This window comes from Sinohyriopsis cumingii, chromosome 11 (assembly GCF_028554795.1).
Source record: "Sinohyriopsis cumingii isolate HCF-2022 chromosome 11, ASM2855479v2, whole genome shotgun sequence".
Taxonomy (NCBI): Eukaryota; Metazoa; Mollusca; class Bivalvia; order Unionida; family Unionidae; genus Sinohyriopsis; species Sinohyriopsis cumingii.
Window position 1 is genome coordinate 68,360,724 of NC_142971.1, and position 20,836 is coordinate 68,381,559.

General features: G+C 35.5%; 1 protein-coding gene across 1 annotated transcript; it reads left to right on the plus strand.

Annotated features, from left to right (window-relative positions):
• The first annotated feature begins 1,169 nt into the window (after positions 1-1,169).
• On the plus strand, positions 1,170-17,318 carry LOC149788629 (uncharacterized). The gene is given in 8 exon segments (XM_089974716.1): positions 1,170-1,304; positions 4,465-5,192; positions 6,025-6,461; positions 7,943-8,677; positions 9,596-9,833; positions 12,393-12,645; positions 12,964-13,104; positions 14,627-17,318. Coding segments are annotated over 7 exon segments (2,619 nt in total). The 5' UTR covers positions 1,170-1,304; positions 4,465-4,480; the 3' UTR covers positions 14,730-17,318.
• The last annotated feature ends 3,518 nt before the right edge of the window (positions 17,319-20,836 follow it).

Consider the following 20,836-nt stretch of genomic DNA (forward strand, 5'->3'; position numbering starts at 1 on the left):
TCCGCTCGATCCACCAAGGTGTAGGTAGGGTCACCCTTATCGGAACCTTGTCTAGTGAAAATGGGAGAATGAATGTAATTTCAATTTATTGTTGATATTTTCATTTGAGAAATAATACTGTTCATATGTCATTAACATTGAGTTATTAACAAATTACCCTAGGTACTTAACAAAAATAAATGTAATTTCTTTCCAAAGAAATGCATGACTTTTCACGATGACAAATAAGACTATGTAAATACAGGTTACAATGAATCTGAAAAATTATCAGGACAACTTTAAAATTTAGCTTTAAAGTCCATTTACTTTGCGACAAAATGAATATCCATCAACTCCCACCCCACCCCCACTACCGATTATTTGGTTTGACTGATGAATCATCTTTTTTGTATTATCTAAATAATTTATAATGTTACCAGGAAAATCTGCAAACAACAGAACCCAGAGTTCATGTCCGTTCCGTGATAGACAATTTTTTTTTAGATTAATATAATATTGGATTAAAAGAAAGAAGTCTGTATACAATGCTAAAACAGTAAATACACAAAATGATTTAATTCGGGAAAGAGAAAATATTAATTGGAACTCAGTAAAAAGTACTGGGTCCTTTTCACGTAAAGGACCCATTTCTAACATTTTGCCTTAAAAAGAAATATGAAATGTTATATAAAATGAGTTAAGACACAAATTATTTTCATTCGTGAAATAGAAATATTGATCCAAACTTTTAGTCAAGACGTACTGGGTCCATTTTGCAGATGGTAAGTCCGTTTCGTGAAAAGAACCCATTTAGCGAAAAGGACCCATTGCATATATTAAGAAAGATGTATTAAATGATATTTAAAATTAGTTACAACACAAAAAATTTCAGTTGGTATATATAAATTTTGATTGATACTGTTAGTAAAAACATAATGAGTTCTTTTCACAAATGGAAATTCCTTTTCGCGAAAAGGACCCGTTTAGCGAAAGGGATCCATTTTAAACACTTTATATTTTTTAAAAAGATATATTAAAGGCCATATAAAATGAGTTACTACACAAAATAATTCCATTTGCGGAACTGAAACATTGATTTAAACTGTTAGTAAAAACATGCCGTCTGCGAAAAGGACCGGTCTTTTCACGAAAAGGCGTCCTTATCACACTTTATACCCACCCGGGACGATCTTTATTTGGGACGAAACGACCCGTTAGTCGTTACCACGAAAGTTAATTTTATATTGAGAAGTATAATTATCAAAGAATTAAAAGACAACACCGCAGCTCTGTTTAGCATTTAACAGATTTTTTATATACCACATGTAATTAACTTTTCACATTTTCTAAATTCTGAATAACGTATACATAATCATTTTAATAGTTTGTAACGGGACGCAGCGATTAAGCCCAACCCTAAAAATAGACCCAAACTAAGGGTGAAGGCGAATTTTGACCGAGCTGATTGGGACCATGTGAAATACTTTTAAGTTTCGTCTTCAATTTAAGTGTGAAATTTGCAGTTGTTTAAAATACAGTACTGTTATTTCCCAGGTACGTTCAGCTGTTCAAAACGGCATTTAAGGAAACAAGCTCCAATTGTATGTGAGACAATGGCGTTTTGTATACAAATCAAATAATGTAAAACTGTTTATCTTGCATTGCCAGTTAAAAGGCGAAATAATTTTAGAGCAGCTCAAACACATTTGTGCAAAATTGAAGTAGTTTATTTTATTGAACAATAATATAATTACTAACAGAGAAAAAAAAAATCTTGAAAGCAGGTTCAATGCATTATTTTCATCTATATGAATTGGTCTGATAATTTTAATGCTTTTGTTCAATTTTTCGTCAAAATATACTAGTTTGAGTATGATATGTTATATTGTCAACTGCATATTAATTATAGTATAGAAAAGGATATTGAAATGAAAATGGTAGTGTTATCTCTGTTGAAAGATGAAGTATATTCTAGTATTTTACTAAACTTTTTTTTATAGAAATGCATGCTGATATTTTTCCTAAATTCATTCTATATAATTTGTTTTTTTGCAAATTAGAACTGCATGCTAAATCAGCATCCGTGATCTGGATGTACTTCTTAGGTTAATATTTTCACCCAGATCATCAAAAGTTTCCAACTTAATACAGCCCCACAACATGGTCAAAATTTTGCTCATGTCACCTATCACCTAAAGTTGGACGCATTCTAGTCGGTAAGCTTCATCAAGACTGTTACAGATATACACTCAGCGGTCATTTTCAATGACCACCTGAGTTTCATTTGAAAAACAAAAATTACAATTCTCTAGTCACTAAAACTCAGTGTAACTTTTGCCTACACCAAGCTACATTGTTCTATTTTCTTCACACAATAAGGGGGCTCCAAACTGATTGTTTCTGAAACCAACAGAAATGGAGCTTTCTTTGTACACTTTTGTGTAAACATTAGTTGGTGCGAAAGTATTAACGATACTTGAAATTTCTTTTAATATTTGCATTTAGTTTTGTTTCACAACCCACTAAAGTGTATGATCAGCTCATTCATCCATTTTATTCTACCTTTACAAAGGTTTTCAAATACTCTACATTTCCTTGCTCATTTAAATGCTTCATTTAGTCTTGTAGCATTGTGGCAGATTTTGACTAACAGTACATTTTTGGTACATAGAGATAGCAAATTTTCACTTATCTGTTAACGTCTCTTTTCTATTCTGCAGCATTTTTGTAATCACTTGTTTACAGTTTTTTGTCTTCAGTAGATGACTTTTGACAAGCAGTGCAAATGAAAACATATAACCAGAAAATCATATCATATGATTCTCCTCACATTTGTTTCACAGATTCTATTTATGGCAGCATCGAGTAAATTGTGGTGAGCAGTGCCATCTGGTACAGCCATCACTCATAGCTCTAGTTAACATTGTTATATGGGAAGACTGATTTCTTAAGCAGAACATGTTGTTCTTTTTTTAATTATTCAGGTTTCTTCATTCAGTTTTATAATCTTAGAAAAAGTAGAGGGAAACAGATTAAAATATTATATCAGACACCCATCAGCTGGTCATTCCATTATGCTTAACACTTCTAATTATGTTTTTTTTTGTATTTCAGTTGCTTATTGTGAAATCTGTAACTATGATTTTCATGTTGTTTAAAGAGCATGTGTACTATATAGTCTTTTTTCTTTTAAATCTATGTGCTTATTTTCTGGAAATATAAAAGTTCTGTTTGAGAAACCATGATTACTGTTGACATGGATTTATTCTGAATGTATTAAAATGATTTAATTATAATAAATTACATAGCAGACATTTTCATAACAACAGAATAATTAATAGCTTTCACACTACCAAGACTTAATTTTTAGTTTACACAAGCAGATTGAAATTTACATGCATCTTGTTCCCTTTGTGCAGTTTATATTGACCTGCTAATAGAGAGGCTGATGCTCAGTCTTGAAAATTTGTTGTTAAAAATAAACAACCCACCTACCCAGCCATTCATATGATATTGGGTAAATTTTATATTTTAAATTAAAATCCACTGCAAAAGTCTGACAGATTTGATAGTTTTCAATTAGAGATGATAAACAAATTTGATCTTATTTTGAATTGCTTAAAAATTTACAGCACTGCTATTATTAAGTGACCTTTATTATCTGATTATAGGTCATTGAAGTATCTTTCATCAGCAAATAATTTTGAAGCAGTTGTGGATATATTTGTTATCTAATTATAGGTCAATGAAGTATCTTTCATCAGCGAATAATTTTGAAGCAGTTGTTGTGGATATATTTGATATCATGTCTTTATAGTTTGTATTACCATGTATATTCGCTTATAAGACAAGTCCAGCTGCAAACTGCATAGACCCAAACCTGCCATCTTATAATGTGCCAGCAGATCCAGGTCAGTGCAGATTGTTTGGAGTAATCAGTAGAACAAACATAGACCCTGATCTGCAGGCACATGATGTGATGGCATATCACATTTTTGTTGTTTGCAGTTCGACTCAACTTATAAGCTAGTATATATAATGTATATGGCTGTGTTCCTTGTCTTTGATATTTTAGCCATCCATACATAATGTCATGTGACCTATTCGTATAGATGTATATAGTTATTGGTATATGTATGCTGTAAGACAAGTGTCAAGTATTTGTATATTTGATCTATGATGCATAATGAAATATACTAAATCTCAAATATTAAATTAGATACAATATTTGATTGCCAATAAATGATTATTGGTTGTTCTTTCATACATGAATGCTAATTGAAATATAACTAAATGTGCTTCTTAACTGTGTGAAAATGTCATCTATCGTTTTCATGGAAACTGGAAATATGAAAAAGAAGGTTGCAGTCATGTAGTTCTACCACTAATGACTATATAGATTATAAATTACATGACATAAAACCAAAATAATGATTGACTTCCTGTTTGTGTTCACAGTCATGCATATCTATTTTCTTCTTGTAGTTATGCCACAACAGTAATGGATCAGTCTACTTTGGATACCTTTGGGGAGACCCTTGGCATCAAGTACCAAGTTATAGACAACTTGAAGGGAGGGAGAAAGGTTTTTTATGCCAGCATTACCCTGACAAATAATGCTTCTATTCCTATCCAACATACCCCACATTGGGCCATCTACTTTTGTCATATTCGCATGATTGAGCCAGGCCGATTACCAGACCCATTTGGCTGCACACTAGATAAATATGGGGTGAAATTCTCTCATATAAATGGTTGCTTGTTCAAATTAGAGCCAACAAAGGATTTTAAGACTTTAAAGCAGGGTGATTCAGTAGATATCTGCCATCAAGCACAGTACTATTCTGTGGCTAAAACAGATGCAATGCCAAACTGGTATATGACAGCACCTGGTTTAAAGCCAGTTTTAATCAAATGCACTGTTGATGAGGAAATGAAATTTGTTCAGCCTTTTGACTTGCCATGTAAATGGAAAAGATTTGACTATGTCATGGATAATGGTTCTAAGCGGTATGACCAGTATAATCCTTTCACTGTAGAAAAGAGATTACAAAATGGTAATGTGGCAGTTGATCTTGGAGATGCAACAGGTAAACCCATAATTCCAACACCTCTACACATCCATGTGGACAAAAGCAATGTTAGCTTAAAGAAGGGACAGTGGGTAATCGTTGCAAATGAGGAATTGCTCAATGAGGCAAACTACTTAGCAGGTAAATAAAAGTGTATTATACAATTCTGAAAATAAATGATAGTTTTAGAAAAATTTTAGATTTTATTTGGAAGGATGTTTTTCAGCAAAGCTATTTGCTGGCTTTCAAACACATATTGAGTGCATTTTAAAAACAGGATGTTTAATGTATTTTTACCCAGTGGCGTCACTCGGGTTGGTGTCACCCAGTGTGATAGCTCATGGTGTCACCCCCATGGTCCTCCTTCTGTAACAGACCATACAGAATCCTTAGTAATGTCATTTTGGTGTCACCCCCTCTGATGGTGTCACCCAGTGCAGTCCGCACCCCCTGCATCCCCCTAGCGACGCCACTGCTGTGCCTGCTAGTCATGTATTTAACTATGATCGGTTATCCACTTATGAAATCTGACTAGACCGAGCAATGTGTGCTCTGTAAAATTTGCAATTTTTCATTTTGGTGTCATCCCTCTGAGATGGTGTCACCCGGTGCGGTCCGCACCCCCCTAGCGACGCCACTGTTTTTACCTGAGATTATAAACAAATTTGTTAATTGGAAATTTGTATCATGTTTCATACACTCATAATCAGTTTGTATTAAACTTTAATCTATAATAATTCAAATCTTTTAATGTGGTTTGTTTGTTCTTTTTGCTCATCATTTTCCTGTAGGTCAAACTATTCCTGAGAAAGGAGACAAACCAGATTGGCGTGATCTTTTGCATACATTTTCTGCCAGATCAACAAGCATAACATCTTGTCTTTATTATGTTTGTTATTAAATTCAGCATATATTTACTAAGTCTACCCTGGCAATATGTTGCTTTTAGAAATAAAGAAATGTAATTTTTCAGATAAACTAGGCCTTCCAATCAAGGGAGACAACTCTGGTGAAAATTCCTCTGTTATAGTGTTGAAGCTGGGTGTAGTCGATGTTTCTCAATTCAGTATGTCACAAACACCTGAATCTTACAGGCTAGAAGTAGATTCAAATCAACAGATCATCACCATCACTGGTTATGGAGAACCAGGAGTTTTCTATGGCATTCAGACTCTACTTAGTCTGCATGATGCATCAACAGGCTTTATTCCACAAGCCTCTGTCATAGATTCTCCACGTTATCCATACCGTGGGATGCACTTGGATGTCTCACGTAATTTTCATAGTAAGGAGCAAGTATTGAAACTGCTGGAGGTAATGGCCATGTACAAGATGAACAAGTTCCATTTCCACCTGAGTGACGATGAGGGCTGGCGACTTGAGATTCCAGGGCTAGAGGAGCTGACTGAGGTTAGACTGAGGTTCTTTATTACTAAATTTGTTTTCAGCCAGTTTGCATATAAAGGTAGAAGATAAGAGACATATTGCTACCGACAGTCCTTGATGTTTAGTATTTTATTTCATTTATGATGAAGGTCACATAATGTAAAACAAATCAGTCACATTGTTTATCTATGTGGCAAAATATTTTATGTCATATCTTTGTGTAATGTTTTATAGTGTAATGTTTGTAATGATTTATAGTGTAATATTTTATAGTGTAATGTTTTATAGTGTAAGTCTTTTTGTTTGCATCAGTAGATCATCATTTGACTTTGCTCAAAACTGTGTTGGGGTGGAGAATGGGAAACTGGGGCAGAGGTCAAGGAGAAACGGAGCAATTTTAGATCTGAGGCTGATTGTCAGTGATCTCAGATTTTGAATCAGGCAGTATCTACTGTTACTATTGATAATTATTTTTGTTTTCATATATTGCAAAGAAGTTGTATGGAATATGTAATATGATTTGAACTTTGGAGGTCAGAAGGCCCATTACATCATGTTTCTTTAGACAGACCTCAGGCTTGAACTTTATTCACCACTGTACATGGAACATCCTTAAGGATAGCGAGTCAGTGAGTCAAAGATTAAGGCCACAGGGTGAATCAGTTTGCGGGTTAATTTTTTAATCTGTTGAAAGTTCATTGAAGTGGCTGTATATAATTGGCAAATGGGTAATTACCAGATTTGACACACAACAGGAGTTACATAAAAGCAGTTGCATTGTTAAGGTCAAAAGTCAGTGTTCCAGATGTTATTTGTTAGTAAGACCACAGTGACATCATTGGTGGTACATTGAGTTTATGTTGTTGTTGTAGGGTTTAATGCCATTTTTCAGCACACGCTAGGCTATGCATGGCGGCCAGTATTAATGGTGGAGGAAGAACCCAGGAAAACCCCGGGAAGAACCACTGACCCACGAGAAGCTACTGGCAAGCTTTCTCACGTACCCACATTAGCCGAATCCTAGACTCGAACCCACGCAGACAGAGGTGAGACAGTGAATTTATGCATGAGTCATCTTTCTCTAGCAGCAGTAGTGAGGCTTGATAAATAACAAGTTTATTATGAGGCATTTCAAGTTTTTAGCTTGATTGTGCATTATAGAAATAAGAGAAAAACTTAATGCCTTCTAACAAAAGGGATAGGAAACTTGAAAGGTCAATAACTTTATATTCATGTTAACATCTTAAGGAAAATGTGCTGTGTCTGGGAGAAGTAGCAACAATATACAAATTTACTAATTAAAGCAGTTAAATAATGTACCTGTACATAAATATTTGGCAAATATATTTGTATGCTGTGCAAAACAATAAACATTTTAATACTAGAGCAGTATTTTTCTTTCTGGGTTGGAGCCTGATTTAGTCAAAGTAACAGAATTACTGTTTCTTTCTTAGTCAGATCCCGATATAGCCACAGTAACTGAGAGAATTAATATCTCTTTCTAGGTAGGAGCCCGACGTGGCCACAGTAACAGTGAGAATTACTGTCTCTTGCCTTTACTTGGATCAGGACCAAACTTTGACACTTCAGGGACAGGTCATTACACTGTTAGTGACTATAGAGAAATAGTACTTTATGCAAAACAGCGGCATATTGAAGTCATCCCTGAAATAGATCTTCCAGGACATAGTTATGCAGCAATATGTGCTATGAAGGCTCGTTACTTCAACTATGGGAAGAAAGACTCTAAGGCAGAAGAGTTTCTTCTTGCTGACACAGAATGTGGGTCAAGTTACTCACGGTCTGTCCAGATGTTTAAAGACAATATCATTAACCCAGGCCTAGAGTCTGTGTATAGGTTTGTAGACAAGGTTGTGGCAGAGATCAAAAACATGCATAAGGATATAAATCCCCTTAGGATTTTCCACATAGGTGGTGATGAAGTGCCCTGTGAATCATGGAGAGGCTCCCCTGCATGCCAGAAACTTGTTGAAACCAAAAAGGTCACATCATTTGACCACATATTGGAGTATTTTGTTACCAAAGCTGCCAGTATAGTGGCCCAGCATGATCTGGATCTAGGGGCCTGGCAAGATGGAGTCATCCATGATGAAGCTCTTAAACAGCCAGTAAAGAGAACCCATTTTAAAAACAAGGAGGTGTTTGTGTATGCCTGGCAGAATGTCTGGGAATCTGGGCTAGCAGGATGTGCATACAGGCTGGCAAACCATGGATACAAGGTATTAAGCTGAGAAACATTAGGTGTATAATTATCTCCAGCGTTTAAGTTCAGTTTATGGATATTGAGGTCCTGTCCATATGTTTATGTTTAATTCTCTTAACTCCTTGAGCACCACTGCATGTAGACTTTTTGTAAGTAATGTAAAATATGAAGATTGTAGTTTGTTGCAGAACTTTCATTTCAACCTTACTCCTAGTGGTGGATCTATGGAGGATTGATACCAGTATGGTTTTATCTTTACAACTCAATAGCCCTAAATATATTTTCTTGACATTAAACTGTGAATTTTTTATGAATGAAAATGCCTACATCCCAACCATTATCCCATGGTTTGTTTCTCCATCCTCTTGACTCATATCTTTGAAACTTCCTAATCCTACAACTAACTATACAGGGAAAGAAAATGGCACCCCATCCTACAGCTATACAGGGAATGAAAATGGCACCCCATCCTACAACTATGCAGGGAAAGAAAATGGCACCCACCAGTCCTACAACTATATAGGGAAAGAAAATGGCACCCCATCCTTCAACTATACAGGGAATGAAAATGGCACCCCATGCTACAACTATACAGTGAATGAAAATGGCACCCCATCCTACAACTATACAGGGAAATGAAAATGGTACCCTGTCCTACAACTATACAGGGAATGATAATGGCACCCCATCCTACAACTATACAAACAATTACAGGGAGTGAAAGAGCACCAAATGCTATAACTATATAATTAGTAGCAGGGAATGAAAAGGGTGATATCATAGCACTTAAGAATGTAGCATTGATTGATCATTAGATTGCTTGTTTTTTCATGACAGATGTCTTGTGACCAGGGTCTTTAAGGGATTTTGTTTCAGATTTAATCCTTTTTGTATGTTTCGGTACATTTCAAACCCTTCCACTGGATGTTTCCAGGTGGTGATGTCGCAAGGGACACACCTGTACTTTGATCACCCTTACGAGCCTGATCCAGAAGAGTGAGGACTCTATTGGGCGGCCCGCTACATTGACACCCACAAGACCTTCAGCTTCATGCCTGATAACATCTATGCAAATGCAGATGTAAAGCTTACAGGGGATGTTCTTCCTGCAGATTTTATAGAACAATCTGAGGATGACCAAGATACCCTTAAACACCCCGAAAACATCGTAGGTAAGGAATGTCGTCATAAAACCACAACTCTTGTCCTTATTAAAATGTTATTGACGTTATGTTTATTGCTAAGGAAGCTCTGACAACTTATACAAGGTTCATGTTTTATGGAAATTACAGTTGATCTGGATGAATTAAATTTTTAAAGAGTTAATATTCTAACACAGAATCTTATAAACTGGTCTTAAATGATAGGAAAGTTTCATGTAAAAGAAGAAGAAAAAACAATAGTGTGGAATGTAAGTAAATAGTCCCACACTGAGGCAGCTTAATAATGCAAATAACTGTATTTTGGTCTCTTTTCTGATTTACAAGTTGAAACTATTATACGGTTCTAATAACTATGATCTTCAAAACTATGGACGATGATTATTAATTATTAGGCCAAGGAAAAACCTTGTGTTTTCTATTGCACTGGTTTTAAAATTGGGGGGGTGTGTTTAAACATTATATATATTTAATGTGATTTTTGTTTTGTTTTGTTGGGTTTGTTTTGTTTGTTTTTTAACCCTGGGGGAAAGGTAGTAGGGTCGGCATTGAGAAACATGGTTGTCTAACTGGAAACAAATATTTTTTTGTTTGGTCTTTGAAGTCTCATTTTATATGTCTGTCTTAAGCAGCGTATGTTATGTTATGGCCTTCTCTGTTTATCGATCCATCCATCCATCCATCCTCTGTTAAGATTTGCTTCTTCAGCCCATAGCTATATAATGGCTGGGGAGATTTGCATTAAACTGTATCTAATTATATATTATGACAAGATAGTGTGTCACATATCATAGCCCTGCCCCACGTCTCATGATCAAGGTCATAGCAAAGGAAAATATAATTCTGTGACTATATAATAGTCCATAATATAATGTTTGATGTTGTTGTTGTTATTGTTATAGGGTTTAACGTCATTTTCAGCACAAGATAGGCTATAAATGCGGCCAGTATTAACGATGGAGGAAGAAACCCAGAAAAACCCCGGAAAGAACCACCGACCCACGAGAAGCTACCGGCAAGCTTTCCCACCTATCCACATTGGCTGTGCCCGAGACTCAAACCCACGCAGAGGTGAGATGACAGGGATCTGATGGCGAGCACTTTAGACCACTCGGGGCCTTTATAATGTTTGAACTGATGATGATATTTTAAGGAAATATTGTAGAAGTATATATCAGGACTAGACTAGTAACCAACCTTTACAAGTGCTATTTAATAGTATAAGCATTTCCTCTACCTGCATAGTGTTAATGGTAACATACATTGTGTAATACTGAAGGCAAACCCCAGACATCTTGTGGAGTCAGCTTGGTTCAGTGTCTGTGCAGCACATAGACATCTATATACATGTACATGAGTGGAATTTTCCATTATTGAAATCCAGCACAGATCTCATAAAATATGAGAATATATCCGATTCTTGACTATATACTCCATAGTGTAAACATTATTTGGAAATAGAAATTCATGCCTATTCATCCACAAGCATATGCATAACATATGCAATTTTGACAGTATGTGAGCTGCCTCTGCCTGCATCATGTGAATAGTAACATGCTGTGTTAACACTGAAGGCAAACCCATACATCAGGTGGAGTCAACTTGGTTGGAACTACGTTAGGAATGAACACAAACTTAGGTGTTTATAAGCTAGATGTCAGGTTTTTATCTTTAGTGGTCAATAATGAACTGTGTCAGCTTAAGACATGGATCCATCAAATGTAGACATGTGGATCCATCAAAGGTAGACATGTGGATCCATCAAATGTAGACATGTGGATCCATCAAAGGTAGACATGTGGATCCATCAAATGTAGACATGTGGATCCATCAAATGTAGACATGTGGATCCATCAAAGGTAGACATGTGGATCCATCAAATGTAGACATGTGGATCCATCAAAGGTAGACATGTGGATCCATCAAAGGTAGACATGTGGATCCATCAAATGTAGACATGTGGATCCATCAAAGGTAGACATGTGGATCCATCAAATGTAGAGATGTGGATCCATCAAAGGTAGACATGTGGATCCATCAAAGGTAGACATGTGGATAGATTAATTCTGTTTTTTTTTATATTGGCACTTTATGTACCAATCTAACCCACCCACCCCAACACGTGTACACATACATGCCTACAGGCATATGCATTATACAGTGGTTAAATACATAAATTAATCGGCAGTTATGGATCCCAAGTAGCATGTTATAATATGAGGAAGAAATATCCAGATGTTTAGTGAAACAGAACTTTTGTACAACCCTAAATGGTGGATAATGCCACAATATATTAGCATTCAAATATCTACCTTGTTAGAATAAATGTTTGTACATGAACATCGGGGGCGTGGGGCAGAAAAAATAATGCTCAAATTAAATTAGTCATGACCATTTCTAAGATACATGTGTTGGAGGGTACAAGTTTATTTTGACTATATGTGTTTGTATCTACAAAACTGTATTTGTCCAAAAGATTCAAATATTTTCATTTTATACACAGCACTTTACAACAAAGAAAGTTATTGTAATTTAGAAGTTTACAATTATAAAGGTATCTTTATGCTATAGGTATGCAGGGACAGCTGTGGAGTGAGCTAGTGCGTCAGCCAGATCAGATGGACTACATGATTTTCCCACGGCTACTGGCATTGGCTGAGCGAGCTTGGCACAAGGCACCCTGGGAAAAGCTTGACAATAAAGTAGAGAGGGTGGCACAGGAGAAAATCGACTGGGAGAAGTTTGCCAATGCCCTTGGTCATAGGGAACTGTTGCGATTAAATGATATGAATGTGGCTTACCATATACCCCCACCTGGTGCAAGGTATTTGTACTGCTTTGTGATTCAAGACCATTTCATTTAGATTCAGGTACCAGGAATTGTTGAAAATAGTTTAAGACATGACAGTATGCACAGACATATCAGTAAGTACAAATTTGATAATTCTTTTTTGTCATAGATTCTGTGTTAAAAGTTAAATGTTGGTCCACAGTTGGAAGTATTGGACCTTTGTTGAACAGGCAGATAGCTTCATCTGTTTGTATCTTTGAAGACTCTAACATTCATTGCTGATATTTGTTGCAAAGCCTACAGTATAGTTCACCGTTTTCTAACCTTGAGTATTACATTTGATTTTTAAAGGGTGGAAGGCTGCAGACTTGAGATGACCTGTGGCTATCCTGGGCTGCCCATGTTTTACAGTCTAGATGAAGGAAATACCTGGATAAGGTATATAGATAAAGTGGACATTGGTCAAGCAGATAGCATCCTTTTTGTCACAAAGTAAGTTGTCATTTCAAACCAGTTTTAATGTTTTGAATATTGTCTTGATATTGAAGAAACCATACATAAATATGACTAGCATTTAAAGCCACTGAATACTAGATTGCCAAAGTTACGATTAGCTTGCTCAGTAATAGTTGCGTCTGTTATTTTTATTTTATCTTTTTCTTGTCTTTTGTGACATAAGTACATAGAAAGCACTCCATAGTTTACTTCAAAGGCCATATTATCTTTTTTCTTAAGCCTACCATGGCAAAAACTTGATACTACAATCGCTTTTGCATCCATGTGCATGGCTATCTAGGTAAATATAAGTGTTAATGTATTTTTTTCTTCACTTTTTTAAAGGACGTGCTGGATGAAAGGGAGTCTTGTTTAATCATAGAGATGTGCATTGCTTATGCTTGTCTTATTTGATCATAGAAATATGCATAGTTCATCCTTTCTTGTTGACCATAGAGATATGTTTGGCTTATCCTGTCTTGTTTGACCATAGAGGTATTGTTACGTGTTTTATTTAGTATCAGTGTGGTCATGATTATGTGAGTGCTTGTCCATATATATGGTGAGGATATTTGACAATGCGGGGCCCCGAGTGGTCTAAAGCGTTCTCCATTACGGATCACTGCCATCTCACCTGTCTGTGTGCGTTCGAGTTTAGGATTTGGCTAACATGGGTATGTGAGAAAGCTTGCCAGTAGCTTCTCGTGGGTCGGTGGTTCTTCCTCCACCATTAATACTGGCCACCATGCATAACCTATCATGTGCTGAAATATGGCGTTAAACCCCACAACAACAACAACAAACAACAATTTGACAATGCTAACTATTTCTTTATTTGTGTTTTAAATCCTTTGAAAAAAGGCAAGTTTGCATTTTATATTGAGATTTGAATTTCCTAACATTTTTAAATAGGCTTATATGAATAGAGAGATTATTTTCAATTGGATGACATCACTTTATGGATCATGCTTACTGACCCCCTCCAACCCTTGGGGCTCCAAAATATATTTTTTTGAATCTTAAAAGAAACCCAACACTGTCTGGGAATATGGCAGGTATGTTTCATGAGATTTAAAATAGTAGCATTTGATTTCGTGCATTGTGGGTGGGTGGGGTTGGTGCATCAAAATACTTATGACACTCTGCTGCATTGAACTTTATTTTGTCATATAAAATTTTTGTTTTTTTGCAGTATGTTAATTCATGTAGTTCAGATTATTGTCTGATTTCAAATTCAGATTTTATTTAATTGCCTATAGATGACTTTCATTTATTTGCTGAACATTTTTTATTCTTTCTGTCACATTTCCATAACTTTGGGCAAGGTACATAAGTTCCTACCTGTTCAATGAAATTTTCCATGTGTCCTGAATTACCGTACAAGACATTGTGTGCCAGACCTGACATTTATAATACAAAACACTTTGGGCTTATTCTAATAGATATTATTCATTGTACTAGGTTCTATTTCTGTTTTCACAAAGAACCACTTGAATGTGCATAATAATTTGTTCTCCAGGACTGGTGATATGAAACGAACTAGTCGTCAGGTGCATTGGAAGAAAGGGTGCTTGAGATACAAATCGGAATCAGAAAAAGAACCTGGAATGGAATCGTCTTAGTCCCAACTACAAGACAAGCATTTGTCAGATCACAGTGCCACAAAAACAGCAGCGAGTATTAGAAAGTGTGGCATGATGTCACGCGTCAACCATTTAGACACTTCTCATGGGTACAAAATAATGGCAGCCTCAGTTGAAAATAGTATCAGTTTTGCATTGTTATTTGTAAAGGTGGCAAAGCACCTGTCCCTAAAAAGGCAGGACAGCAGATACTGAAGTAGATAATAATGGCCAGTGTGTAAATCTAAATACCTAAGGTCACTATGCTTCTGTTTTATGAACATATTTTTATTATTTTAAACAGTTGTGTATTTGAGTTGATGTCACTTAAAATAATAGTTTGAAAGATTGGACAGGTTTGGCATGAAGCAGAAGATGTCTTAATTTGTTAAATCAAGAATTGTATTTTATGTACACTTCATTGAAGATGTTACATACACTTCATGTTAAGAAATGATGACTCTTTGGTATTATTTATAAGTATTTTTCGTGCAGGAGAAATGTACAGGGTCTGTAAGGGACCTTAAAAAATGAATTGTTCCCTGAAGGCCTTGAAAACACTTTTGAAAATTCAAAATATTGTCTGGGTACCTTGAAAAGCCTTGATTTTCATGAAACCAAAAGAAATTAATAGTTTTCATTTTTAGAATTTTTTAAAAAAAGGTGGGAAAAACAACCCCAAAAAATAATCTCTGGCTAAGTTTGTGCCAGAACGGAAATTTTCCCACTACTGTCCACTGCACAGTCATACATTTTAAACTTCCGATTGTATGAAGCCCGGACATAGCAGTGGTTTAAATTTGAATCATTTGTTTCGACATGGCTGGTTGCCAATTCCAACTTCAGTGGCTAGATGAAGAAAAATATAAATTTTGGATTATGAGATCTTCCTCAGAAGAGCTATGCAAAATGCAAATTATGCCAAAAGTTTATTGATTTGTGTCCACAGTCACATGGAGCTGAAGGAAAAAAACCAAGCTCTTGTAATGATGCTTAATACAGGCAAAACAAGAAGCCTTCAACATGAAATCATTTTCAACGAATGAGGTATGTCTGTGAGCACAGAGTTTCAAATTTGAAAATAGAAACTGTATATAGTCATAATTTGGGATTGAGTGGAAATAGGACATATGATAATTGTAATGAACAAGATAAATCTAAAACTATAGAATACAGCTAAGCCAAGACAAATATTAAAATATCTAATAAACGATAATATAAAAAACAAATATCTTTACTTTTTTTGTTTATGGGGATGAGTAAAGATGAAAGGAAGGTACTGAAAAAAACATTGAGACAGCTGCTGATGATGATTCTGCATTGAAAGCAAAGAAAGATTTCCTTTATCATAGCATCAAAATAATGAGGGAAAGTGAAAAGGACAAAATTGCTAAACTTGGAGCTCTTGAAAAACAGCTTGGTGACAAGCTACAAGAACTGAAGAATTCACCCAAAACAATTTGGACTTTGTAAATAGGATAGTGTAGACAGAGTAAAATGAACTTTGTTTGGTGACTACATTATTCTAATGCCCAGATGTATGATGTTTAATATTAATGGGAAAGATATCAATGATCATACTACTGTCTTCATGTTTTATTTTTGTTTTTTTTTAAAAATAAGTTTGCAAGAAATGTTCCTGGTATGGAGTAATAGTAAGTATTGACTTGTGTTTACATGCAGTTTCATTTATGTGTCCTTTAAAATTAATGTAGTAATGCACCTTGAAAAACATGATTTTGGACCTTGAAAATTTTGAAAGAAATATGCCTCTAACCCTGAATATATATATAAGATCAGATATGATTCTTTGGTAACAGCATATCACTGAAATTCATCTTGCTGGTTTGTGACAAAATACTGAATGTTAATTTTTTTTACAGAATGACATGCTTAATTTTGGGGATTTTAAGTTTGAGAATTTTGCTCAAAACATTCTAAGAATACAGGGCTTGACTTGGAGGTCATGAAACTCAGAGCTTGAATTTCTACAGCGAGTTTCTACAGTACCAGGAGGTCATAAATAATGGAGCCTGAATTTAGAATGGAGTTTCTACAGCAGTTTCTCTTCCTGACATATGCGTTTGAAATGCACACTGTGGAAATGCCTGCAAAATCAGTATCTGATAGTGCTTAAATTAGTCCTGTTCAGACTAACTAGTCAGCTGGTACTAGTGGTATTAGTTGAATTAGCCCTGCCCAGATGAACCAGTCAGCTAGTACTAGTTGAATTAGAGCTGCCCAGATGAACCAATCAGCTAGGTGGTAGTTGAATTAGCCCTGCTCAGACTAACCAGTCAGCTGGTACTAGCTGAATTAGAACTTCCCAGATGAACCAATCAGCTAGTACTAGTTGAATTAGAACTGCCCAGATGAACCAATCAACTGGTCCTAGTTAAATTAGCCCTGCTCAGACTAACCAGTCAGCTGGTACTAGTTGAATTAGCCCTGCTCAGACTAATCAGTCAGCTGGTACTAGTTGAATTAGACCTGCCCAGACTAACCAGTCAGCTGGTGCTAGTTGAATTAGCCCTGCTCAGACCAACCAGTCAGCTGGTACTAGTTGAATTAGACCTGCCCAGACTAACCAGTCAGCTGGTACTAGTTGAATTAGCCCAGCTCAGACTAATCAGTCAGCTGGTACTAGTTGAATTAGCCCTGCTCAGACTAACCAGTCAGCTGGTGCTAGTTGAATTAGCCCTGCTCAGACTAACCAGTCAGCTGGTACTAGTTGAATTAGACCTGCCCAGACTAATCAGTCAGCTGGTACTAGTTGAATTAGCCCTGCTCAGACTAACCAGTCAGCTGGTGCTAGTTGAATTAGCCCTGCTCAGACTAACCAGTCAGCTGGTACTAGTTGAATTAGACCTGCCCAGACTAATCAGTCAGCTGGTACTAGTTGAATTAGCCCTGCTCAGACTAACCAGTCAGCTGGTACTAGTTGAATTAGCCCTGCTCAGACTAACCAGTCAGCTGGTACTAGTTGAATTAGACCTGCCCAGACTAACCAGTCAGCTGGTACTAGTTGAATTAGCCCAGCTCAGACTAATCAGTCAGCTGGTACTAGTTGAATTAGACCTGCCCAGACTAACCAGTCAGCTGGTGCTAGTTGAATTAGCCCTGCTCAGACTAACCAGTCAGCTGGTACTAGTTGAATTAGCTCTGCTGAGACTAACCAGTCAACTGGTACTAGTATTATCATATAACAGTACATTGGTGTGTGAACACCTTGTTTCTACCATACACTTACTATTTCTTGTTTTAGTTAACTACATTTACTGATTGTACTATTTTGTTGCTGTAGTAACATCCACTAATGTTAGTTTATATTTATTTGTTGCATACATAACTACAGGTATGAGGTAGCTTTATTCCCAGTGACTATAACCATCAACCAATGGTTATAATTTCAACAACAAACTATAAATGATGTAACTCATGCATACCTCCTGAATGATGAACCCTGGCCAGAGTGCATGCATTGTCTGTGTCACTAAAAACTGAACACATTTTTGTTAGATTTATTTATCTCTATCCTTTGAAACATAATTCTTTGTGTGTGTACTCAGTAAAGTTAAAATGATGTACCACCTTGGAAAATCTTTTTGAGAAATGTTATTTAGTATATGTAATATAGTTTGAGCCTATATATATATATATATATATATATATATATATATATTAATTATTAATTTTTGTTGTTTTAACATTTTAATACCTTTTATCTTTATCTTGTCAACATGTTAACATTTATTTTGAAAGTGTTATCTTCCTAAAGCACTCTGCAGTTCTTTATCTCTAAATTTTTCAAAGTTGACTCTTAACTGCCATACTGTTAAATCCTACACATATAAATGTGTACAATGATGTGAAAGTGCTTCAAGAAACTAGTGTGTAGTTGCTTTTGTTTGAACAGTTAATCGTTGCATACTATGTTTAATATCAAATCATCTATAATCTGTTTGATATGTAAGCTTGTATATATGTGAACTGTCAAGTTGTGTTTCACAAGCATTGAGAATGCCAGTGGAACAGAACTACTCACCTAATTTGGGTGTGTTAACCAGACAAAGAACTAATGCAGGGGCTACAGCTATATTGATTATTGCATTATGAGTATCTTTAAACTGATAGGATTATTATTTTAGATATTACATACTCAGTAACAATTTGATGAACAAATAAAGAATTTAATGGAAAGAGGAAATTTCAAATAATTATTGCAAATGTTGTCTTTCCTTATTGTTCGAGTAGACTTTACACTAATATCTAAGTACAGTCAAAGCCCTGAAAACCCCTAAGACCTAATTTAATGCTCAGTTTGAGACATTTTCTGTTTACTTAGAGTATTGCAAATATGAAACCATCCATCTTTTTATGTGTAAAGTAGATGTACAAACACATCATGATCAAATTTTTCCCAAAGTTTTGCAAACCTTTCAAACAATATATAAATCTGCCTTTGGAAATTTCACAGCATTCAAAAAAAACTTCAGAACAAGCTGCATTCACAGGATTCTGTCTTACACAACATTCTCAAGATTCTGTCTTACACAACATTCACAAGATTCTGTCTTACACAACATTCAAAAGATTCTGTCTTACACAACATTCTCAAGATTCTGTCGTACACAACTTTCAAAAGATTCTGTCGTACACAACATTCACAAATTCTGTCTTACACAACATTCACAAGATTCTGTCTTACACAACATTCACAAGATTCTGTCTTACACAACATTCTCAAGATTCTGTCTTACACAACATTCTCAAGATTCTGTCTTACACAACATTCAAAAGATTCTGTCTTACACAACATTCTCAAGATTCTGTCTTACACAACATTCTCAAGATTCTGTCTTACACAACATTCACAAGATTCTGTCTTACACAACATTCTCAAGATTCTGTCTTACACAACATTCACAAGATTCTGTCTTACACAACATTCTCAAGATTCTGTCTTACACAACATTCAAAAGATTCTGTCTTACACAACATTCTCAAGATTCTGTCTTACACAACATTCAAAAGATTCTGTCTTACACAACATTCACAAGATTCTGTCTTACACAACATTCTCAAGATTCTGTCTTACACAAAATTCAAAAGATTCTGTCTTACACAACATTCACAAGATTCTGTCTTACACAACATTCACAAGATTCTGTCTTACACAACATTCTCAAGATTCTGTCTTACACAACATTCTCAAGATTCTGTCTTACACTGCATTCAGCTGCTGAACAAAGAATGCAATAACTCAGTAAAAATATTGTGATAGCAAAGTGATTTGTTGACATGCATTTCATAAACTAATTTTAATAGTGATAGTTGAAAACAGACAGTTTGCATTAACAATATTCTGTCGTAAACCAGCTCTGAGTAAAAATAATAGCAGTAATATGTATCAAGCATCATAGTGATGTAAGACAGCTGTATTCATAAGACCCGTCTTTCATTGTATTGAATTGCAAGACAAAGTGGGTAATAATTTAAAAAAAGTTGTGGGTGGACAGTAATTTGTCAATATGCACATCTTCAGATGATGACCGTATTTCATGGCAATCCAATGTAAACTATGGGTCGTGTTTGCAACATCGTCATATCTTGCATCAGGCTGCAAGTGAAAAAGGACAATGCCTCAAAAAATTCATGTAGGAGAAAAGTTATTGTCAATGCATTTCTTCAGCTGATGACCATACAATTTCCCGCATTTAATGACAGTTAATTGAAATCTGTAAGACTAATTGCATTTGCAAGATTCTATCGTTACACTGCATGCAGAGGCCAGTCAGAATGGGCAGACTTATAAAAAGTACCTGCATCTTCATTTGATGACCATATTTACCAAATTTCATGACAAAAAGGATAATAATTCAAGCAAAACTTGTAGTAAAATGATTTGTCAATATTTGCGTCTTCAGGTCAGAGATAACAATAATATTTACCATGTTTGAAGACAATCCATAAAAATGTGCAGGAGTAGTTGTTTTAGGGATTGTATTATTCACTGCATTAAGCTGCAAATTAAAATGGGCAGTAGAGGGGCAATAACTCTCAACAAAATGTGCTGCATAATTTGTCATTATACAGGTCATCAGGCA